Source organism: Giraffa tippelskirchi, chromosome X (assembly GCF_054371585.1).
Source record: "Giraffa tippelskirchi isolate mGirTip1 chromosome X, T2T-mGirTip1v1.2.pri, whole genome shotgun sequence".
Classification (NCBI taxonomy): Eukaryota; Metazoa; Chordata; class Mammalia; order Artiodactyla; family Giraffidae; genus Giraffa; species Giraffa tippelskirchi.
Window position 1 is genome coordinate 57,158,763 of NC_137289.1, and position 9,436 is coordinate 57,168,198.

At 45.1% G+C, this 9,436-nt stretch overlaps 1 protein-coding gene across 1 annotated transcript; it reads right to left on the reverse strand.

The window, feature by feature from the left end:
- Positions 1 to 699: 699 nt before the first annotated feature.
- Positions 700 to 4,844, reverse strand: ARMCX1 (armadillo repeat containing X-linked 1). Its single transcript, XM_081565654.1, has 5 exons — positions 4,719 to 4,844; positions 4,305 to 4,373; positions 3,717 to 3,818; positions 2,830 to 2,945; positions 700 to 2,576 (listed from the first exon to the last, which is right to left on the reverse strand). Exon 5 carries the CDS (start codon positions 2,452 to 2,454, stop codon positions 1,093 to 1,095), a length of 1,362 nt encoding a protein of 453 aa, XP_081421780.1. The 5' UTR covers positions 2,455 to 2,576; positions 2,830 to 2,945; positions 3,717 to 3,818; positions 4,305 to 4,373; positions 4,719 to 4,844; the 3' UTR covers positions 700 to 1,092.
- Between the last annotated feature and the right edge of the window lie 4,592 nt (positions 4,845 to 9,436).

Sequence of the window (9,436 nt, forward strand, 5' to 3'; positions counted from 1 at the left end):
ATGCCCTCAGGACCCTACAATAAAATTGTCCCTTTCTGTATGTTCCCAGGATAGGTTGCAGCACTTCTTCACTCAAAGTGTCTCTCACATCCTTCCTCCCCTTACCACTCCCACGGTCACCAGTGAAATTTCACACCTTTAGCATCTATGACTGAACTATGGTGATAAATTCCTTATGTGATGTTGCAATTTCCAGTGGCTACATCTGTCCCCACCCCAACTCTGACTCATTCTGCACACAAGTCAGTCACATAATTTCATCTTCATCCTTCATTCCTCTGGTCACGAAAGGCTTTGGTGTCTCCCAGGGGTGAGTGGAATAATACATAGACACCTCAGTTTAGAAATTGGGGATCCTCCATGCATGGGACTCACCCCAACTGCTGGACTGTATTTCCCATCACTCCCCTCCCCACACTTTGTATTCCATGCAGGCCAGCCTCTTCTGGAAAGTTACAACCTCCATGCCTTTCTTCGCACAACTCCTCCCTCCTCCAATATTCTTCTGCCCTGTTCTTATCCCATCTTTCATGCCCACTACTTAAGCATTCCCTCTTCGGAGGAGAGCACTGTTGCTTGCATAAGTTTCTGCCATAGGAAAGAGCTGGCCATGATTAGAGGCTCCCAGGTTTGTTACCATCTTTTTGTTTCCATACATCTTGCCTCTTCATATAGATCATCAACTCAAGAACATGATGATTTTTTGCTGGTTAAAACACACAACTTTATTGATGAAACACAAGATTAACAGATGTAAACCAATACAAAAGTATAGCTTATTTGTGATTAGTTTGCTCTCAGTTTAAGTAAAGAGTAAAAATATCTCAATCTAGGTAGCAAGATAGAATCAATAAATGCTTTCTTTGTACAAGCTCTAGTTCATCTGACATCCTTAAAGTGATCTAGCCTAAAACCAACCATCACAGTCAGCATCACTGTTGATAACATGTAATAGTCATTATTCCAAAATAGCAGCTGAAAGGATCTCTTTGCCATATAAGTACAGTGAAAAATAAAGAATTTACAAAATGCATTGTTCCCAAATGCAAACTAAAAAAAATTTCTTCAATATTTTTTGGGACAGACTCCCAATTAGAGTTTGGTCAATACCTTTAGGACTTTTACTTTCACGACCAGATCACTGTGATTTGCTAAAGCTTTGATTTTCTTGACACACACTCCAGATTCTTTGAATAAGAAAAAAAGTGAACTTCTGCTGAATTCTTTCCTGGATGAGGCAAGCCCTTCATTTTTTATGTTGTCATTTATATTCTCAAATAAGGTAAGGATATTAAGAAGAATCTCTCTGTCCCATTCTTTATTAAAGAGGGAAATCAATTCTGATGGCACTTTACAACTCACCAGTTCTCTTGTCATGGCTGGATTTTCAGTAAAGTTTATGATTAGTTTCATAATCTGAATCTTGGTGAAGTAATTTCCCAAGAATAACAAAGCAAAAAAGTCTGGAAAAGAATAGGAAAGCAAATGCTGGTAATGATTAGTCACAGTCATGTTGGTTAACAGTCTTAGACCAGCCATCTGCACAGCTGAGTCCAAACGACAGATCATGGTGTCATCACACACTTGACTGATATATGTCTTAATCTTGCCCTGATTTTCTGAATTCACACTCAAGTTATTAAGGGCATTGTATGCCTTTTCCCTAATAATGGGATCTTTCGTTTTTATCAGTTTTGCAATAATTGGGAGACCACCCAATTCACGAATGGCATTTTGGTTAAATGAATATGCTGCATTGTTACCCAGAGTGACCAAGGCTACTTCTTGAGTAAAAGGATCATTCGATCTTTCTAAGATGTTAAGGACCTTTTGAAGGTCAGTAGCACCCAGAATATCATCAATTTTATAGGGAAAGTTGAACTTGCCCTTTCGAACAGGCCATAACATAGCTGGAGTCCTGGTGCTCTTATTTCTGGTCCTTCCCTTGGACTTGCCACTAGCCTTGCTCCCAGCCCTAGCTCCATTCCTCACAGGGTGGCAGCCTCCACCCCTGACTCCTGGACAAGGTAAACCAGGTGCAAGGGCCCTGGTCCCAAAGATGGTACCCAACTTGGCAGCTTTGCCTGCCTTTGCACTTGCCTGTTCCTTTAGGGTGCTGAAAAGGGCCTTGGCCTTGGCCTCTAGGCCACCTCCACTCTCGGCCTTTGAGTGGGCCTCTGCCTTTACATCAGGTCCACTCTTGAGTTCCATGGCTACCTTAGCCTTGGCCTTTGAGTCACCCTGAAGTCTGGCTCCAGCCCCCGCCCCAGCATTAGCCTTAGCTCCTTTCCCAGTCTCTGAAATATCTAGAGATTCCTCCTCCTCATCGTCGTCCTCGTTCCAGATTATCTCATTCTCATCTCTTCCCCAGGTCAGCCTGTATACACAGTAGCAGGCTCCAGCCCCAATCACCACACCAGCAGCCACGCAGCCAGCTTCCCGAGTTCGGCCCATGATGCAGGGAGTGTCTGGAGGACTTGCTCTGGCTGGAGGAGTGCTCCCAAGTCGAGATGAGGGGCAGATGGGGCTGCGGAGTCTTCAGCTACAGCCAGCAGGCTCCGCTGCAGCTACAGATACTGGGGGACATAAGGATAAAAGATTTAAGGCTTCAGTCTCCTCCTTTTTGCGTCTTTGCATGCAGACAGATTGACCTACAGACCTACAAACAGACCAAACAAATAGAGACATGGCAGGGACTCAAAGCGAGGTCACTGATTCCTTTCTTCAATCAGGAATTTTGGAAGTTTCCCCACCTCCAGATTCTCCAACGTCCTCTTCAACTACCCTACTCCAGTACGCTAAATTTAAGACAACTAATCAGTTCCCTACCTTCCCTGCCCCTGCAGACGTCCTGGGAGCAGAGGCACCCCCACATACACCCGCACAGGTCCAGGCAGTTTCTTTCTTCGATTTCTGTCCTGGAGTAACACCGACTTCCTGCAAACCTGCGTACAAAGCGGGTGGGGAGGGTGGAGCTGAGCGCTCAGGGGACAGACAGCTGAACCTCACCCGAGACGGGACACACGTTCCTCTCTGGCGTCACTGACCCTAGTCCCGCGGAGCCTAATATTTCCCATCTTCGGTTACCCTCCCCTCCTCACTGAGCTGCAGCTTTGATTTGAAAGTTTGTTTTGACCCGTCACCCCTCCCCCCACCCCGTTCCTACGACCTCCTCCAAACCTCCACCCTACCCCCTCCCCCGAAAAAAGTCACTGCCTTCGAAGGTGACTGCCACAACTCCTTCCCTGTAACCAAATGGATGGTGGTGGAGCCAGAGTGAGTATCTAGAAGCCAGACAGGAGTAAAATGCACAAAGCTCTCGAACTCCGCCCTGGCCTCTGCCAACCCCACCATCTCAGAGGTACCAGGATAATCCTACCCCCACCCATTACATCCACTGCTCTGGAGCAATTTCCTTCCTCCCGCGTCTAGGTTTCCGCCTCCATGTAACCTAAGGACTGACAACAATGGGACCGAAGAGTAATTTGGCGTAAGGTCCTCCCTACCCCCACCCCCACCCCAGGACTCTCGCAGACAACTACGTCCTCCCAGCCACTTCCTTCCCTGCAGAGCGCTTGCTTTTGCAAGCTCTGCAATGGTCCAGAGAGAAGGAGGGGTATGAGGGGAATGTCCACAGGCCCACTGGAGTTTGCAGTCTTCACCTTTCTCCACCCTAGCGATCCCTAAATAGTGCCACCACCTTCACTCTGACTTACTTGTTTCGGGGCAATTTTCCTCTTCTTCCTGCTCCTAGGGTTGAACTGGCCTTCAGGCGCAAGATCCACAGACAGACAGGCGACACGGCAGAGATGGGATGGCTAGGCAGACAGAACAGGACTTCAGACAGTCCCAATACCAGCTTTTCCGAATCCTAGGTCCTGGTTGTCAAACGGATTTCACTTTTTGGTCTTTCATCCTACCCCTACTTCTCAGGACTCCGATAACAGCAGCCTTCTCCAGCAAGGGCGTCCATCCACCCCATCCCCCAGCCCCGAGTCTCAGCCCCAATCCCAGCGGTCAGCCATTTTCCCAGGAAAAACCACACCCCTTTGGAACAACTGGAAAGAGGGGAGGCGGGGCGAAGGAGTGCGGATAAGCAGAGGAGCGAAAGAAAACCCCCAGATCTGATTCCCCCTCCCCGATGCACTCGCGGCCCCAAAGACAGCTCTTTTTCCTGCACGCGTTGTCATATCCTATTTCCTGTATCAAATAGCAGGGAGGTAACTGAGAGTCAATAATGCGCCCGGGTTAGAGCGAGAAGCCCAGCCATCCTCATCCTTCTAGGAGTCGCGGGGCAATCCCACCTTTACACGGACCGGCTGGGCTTCGGGGCAGATTCTTTATTCCTTTGCTCGGAGTGATACAGCGCCCTACTGAAAGACATGGGGAATGACAAGACAGACGCACAGCTCCACGATTCTGGTTGCTAGATGGAGCAGCACACCGGACAAGAATCTTAACAAGGGTCCTTCCCGAGTCAAGGCCCTGGATGTCAAAGGTTTCAGGTTTCCCCTCTCCCGGTCTGGGATGTCCCTTGGAATCTGGCTCCCAAGTGTCCACCATTTTTGTTCTTGGAAGTGCCGAGGAAATAGTGCAAGGGTGTGGAGAAAGCGAGCCGTGTCCCTCTGTAGTCTCCACCCTCCGCTACCAGCACCGCGGGAATCCCCCAGGCAGGAGCCCATCCACATATAGACCTGCTGGCAGCAGGGCAGAGTTACCTCCTCCTCCTCCTCTTCTCCTGGCCACAGGCCCGCCCGCCTTCGAGGTAAAAGGGAGATGGCAACCGGACCAAACGAAGATCAGGATTAGAAGGACGTCTGCAAACGTCTAGCTCCTGCTCACGTGAGAGCCACGTCACTCGTGAGCTCAGGACCCCAATTACCACTCCCACCAGCAGTGCGACAGGAGCTGGCCCACCCCCCTTCCTTCCCCTCCACAGCAGGTCCTGCCACTCATGTGCCTCTGCTGATCCCAGAAACCAGAAGTAGCTTCTCTTGTAGTTGGCATTTGCCTTTCTTTGGTTAACAGAGACTACATCTGTTCCCATGTCCATCGGTCTTTTCTTACTCTTTGAGGAATAATTTTTCTCTCCTCTACTCCCTGTTCACCCACCTCTCCCTTCACCTCCACCCCGCCCCCTCCAGCCTCAAATGACCAGCGTCTCCCCCTACAACCCTCTGCGAAATTAGATTTAAGATCTCAGAAAAGGAGATGGGCAGTGGGAATATCTTACTTTCTTAAACTTTTCTGTTCATTTTTTAAAAATCAGTAATGCATTACTCCTATGTAGAGAAAATGATGCTATTTTTGTTTGAGTGGAGAAGAATTTAAGTGTGAGGGAATAATCCCAAAGGCCTCATTAATTGTATTATATTTATTTCTAACACAAGGAAAATGTTTCCACTGGTTACAGTCAAAAAGAAGCTTTCTAAATATAGTAACCAGTTTTAAAATTGAAGACTTATTTTTCACATGGTCTATGAATTAGTCCACAAAGATGACTGGTTGTCTAATCTTGGCCATTTTAAACAAATGATCTATTACTTTTTCGGATTTTGGGTCAACTTACAATTTGATAAAAACAATACAGTCACATCTTGTTTGTTTAAAGAAAGAAATACATTCAATTATCTCAAAGTTTTGACTGACTGCTGTGTGAACCTCTTGTACTTTGATGACTTTTCTAAACACCTGTCTCAGATTAACTTTTTATCTACTAGGGCTTCCCTGATGGCTCAGTGACAGAGAATCCACCTGCCAATGTAGGAGACACAGGTTTGATCCCTGGATTGGGAAGATCCCCTGGAGGAAATGGCAACCGACTCCAGTATTCTTGCCTGGGGAATCCCATGGACAGAGGAGCCTGGTAGGCTTCAGTCCATGGGGTCGCAAAGAGTTGGATTCAACTTAGCAACTAAACTACCACCTGCTATGGCTGAAGAAGCTGAGGGTGTGAGGGATGGAGAAATTGTCCCTGCCTTGTCAAGAGGGGAGGGAGGAAGGTGATGCCTTCCCACCTCCCCTATATTCCACAGTTTCTCATCCCCTGCATTCTGGCATCTGACTCTCTTTGCTCACTCCTAAAATATACATGGACAGGTGACCAAGGTGGTAAATGCCACCTTTACTCAGGTGACCAACCTGAGTAAACACCTTTGACTTCTTTCCTCCTTCCATACTTCACATTCCCACAGAGATAACTCAGGGATGCAGAGAAGGGACTGCTGTTCCCACTTACTCCTGAAGCTGCAGGTTTCCATGAAACCTAAAGAAGCAATTGCGGGGGGAAACACCCAGGCCTGCCTGCCCTGCTCTGCCCTGATTCACGGTGGCCCAGTTAACCTTGTTCCTTATGCTGTCTGCTGATACCACCTGACCTGAGAGATGCAGCCTGCTGGCCTCTCACCTCCAGCCTTCTTACCTCAGGGCATCCAGGGGGAACTCAACCTTGTTGCTGGGTCACTGCCCAAAGCCCACACTCACCTTGGTGCCCCCTCAGCCTTATGTACACCTCTCCCCACTGACCATCCTGATTAACGTAGAGTAGGTGTTCTCAACTGGCCGCCTCTGTGGTCTACCTAAAATTGTATCAAAGTCATGTGGATGCATGTGTTCATTTTAGTTCAAAGAAGGGTCATAACTCTCATCAGATTCTCACAGGCATCATTTATGACTTAAAAAATCTAAGAGGTACTCCCTTAGAAAAAAAAAGATATATGCCTTTAGTGGTAATCAACCTCTGTTTTTCTCTCTCCCACATTTTACACATTCTTTATATTTTTTAATGTGCAAACAACACGGAAATGTATACAGTGGAATGTGAAAGTTCCCTGTAATGCCTGTTCCACCAGTAATTGTTTCGAAAGCAATCACTTTTAACAATCTCATTAAAGTGCAATGAATCTGCACTTTTATTTTAGAACTGATATCTTTAAAAATTGGGTCTTTCTATCCATGTCAGCCTTTGTTTGTTGTTGTTTAGTTGCGCAGCCGTGTCCAACTCTTTGTGACCCCATGGACTGCAGTACACCAGGCTTTATGATCATCAATAAATTTTATGTTTCTTCAGGTAGTTCATACTCATTACTTGTTAAGTTTATTCTTAGGTATTTTATGGTTTTGTTGCTTTGGAGGGATGATATTCCTTTTATGATTATATTTTCTACCAGGTTATTGCCAAAGGAAGTAATTCTGACATGTTAACTTTTAGTGACCTTTCTTAATATTTCTAATATGGGCATAAGTCATTTTATTGTGCTTTGTTTTATTGTGATTCACAGATATTGAGTTTTTTTTTTTACAAAATATAGGTTCGTGGCAACTCTGTGTCAAGCGAGTCTGTTGGTGCTGCGTTTCCAACAGCATGTGCTCACTTCACGTCTCTGTATTACAGCTGGTAATTCTCGCAATATTTCAAACTTTTTCATTATTATTATACTTGTTATGGTGATCTGTGATCTTTGATGTTACTATTGCAAAAACATTACAACCCATTGAAAGCTCAAATAATGATTAGCATTTTTTACTAATAACATTTTTAAATTAAAGCATACACATTAAAAAAAATTAGTTATTTGGTTGTGTCAAGTCTTAGTTGTGGCACACAGGATCTTTAGTTGCAGCATGCAAACTTTTAGTTGGGGCATGTGGGATCAGTTCCATCACCAGAGATCAAACCTAGGCCCCCTTTTTTGGGAGCACAGAGTCTTGTCCACTGGACCAGCAGGGAAGTCCCTAAGTACATTTTTAAAGACATAATACTTTTGTACACTTAATAAGCTATGCTATAGTGTCAGATCAGCTTATTTCTCTTCTTCTGTTCTTACCTCATCGTAACAAATATTTGGAATGGTGGACTAAATGGTTTAAAACACCAGGCAGGTTACAGCTCAGTTTAGCTCAAGCAGACAGATCTTTTAATTGACAGACACTCCCAAGACATGGAAATACAGGCCAATCCCAAAGGAGTTGTCCTCATAATCTCTCTTGGCTTCCCCCTTTATATATTTTCTTGGCTTCCCCTTTTTTATACTTCCTTGGCTCCCCCCCCCTTTTTATACTTCTTGTCTCCTCCTTTTGGTTATGCCCTGTACAAAATGAGGCTTGTACCCACCACCAATCAAGGAAAGGGAATGCAAATGGGCATACACTCAAGGCCAATTGACAACTGCAAGTTATATAACAGCTGGCTCTGTTATGTATGTCTTCCATTAATTCAATCTGTTATAATCAGATGTATATATGTGTAGAATATTTATGAGCCTTTAATGGGCTCCTGATCCCCAGGTGGCTCAGTGGGTAAAGAATTTGCCTGCAATGCAGGAGCTGAAGGAGACGTGGGTTCAATCCCTGGATTGGGAAGATCCCCTGGAGAAGAGAACGGCAACCCACTCTAGTATTCTTGCCTGGAGAATCCCATGGACAGAGGAGCCTGGCAGGCTACAGTCCATAAGATGGCAAAGAGTCGGACCCGGCTAAAGTGACTCAGCACAGCACAGCACAATGGGCTCCTAGTGGCCTAAGGTTACTTGGAGAAGCCCCTGTGGTTAGTGTGTATCCACTGTGTACTTAGGGAACATGTGCAGGAGTTGGAAGAGTCTCTGCAGTTATTTTTGTAGGGATTTGTGAGCTCTCCTGGGGATGTCTGGGATGGGGTTTAGAGATCAGCCTGCATCCTTTTTGGCTAAGCCACCCCTCGTTGCTCATGCCTAACTTCCTACCTAACAATAATATAAACAAAACTTCTTTGTGCACTGAGAAGCCAAAGAAATACATGACTCACTTTATTGAAATAGTAGCTTTATTATGGTAGTCTGGAAATGAACCCACAATACTCAGAGGTATGCTGGTAGTTTTTCAGTTGATAATTTTGGTTTTTCTAAGTATGCATACATAATGATCTGAAAATGATGATTTTTAAAATTTTGCCTTTTCCAATCATTGTATCTCTTATTCTTTCATTTTCTGGGTGTACTACATCAGCCAGAACCTCCAGAGCTATGTTGAATAATAATGGTGACTGAGAGCCTCCTGATCTTGTCCTTGAGAATGCCCCTAAAATTTCACATTTAGTGTGATGTTTGCTATTTGTTTCTGCTGTGTTTTTCTTCATCTGTGTTTGTGTGATGGGGGAGATGTTTAACAACTGCACTCTCATAACTCTTTATGTAAGACTGAGAAAATGTAATTGTCTACATCAAAATATTGGGAGTGGGAGATAAAGAGGGAGAGTTGTCACAAGTACTGTGCTTATTGTGAATAAGTTGATGAGCAAAAGCAAACACTAACTCTGCTCTCATAGTGAAGAAAATAATGAAATAATCACATATACATACAAACTGAGCAAAATACTTTGAAGGAAAGGAACACTGTTAATATACTAATAGAAGCGGCAGTGTCTGGGGATCGGGTAAGGTTTCCTTGCTGAGTGAAAGGA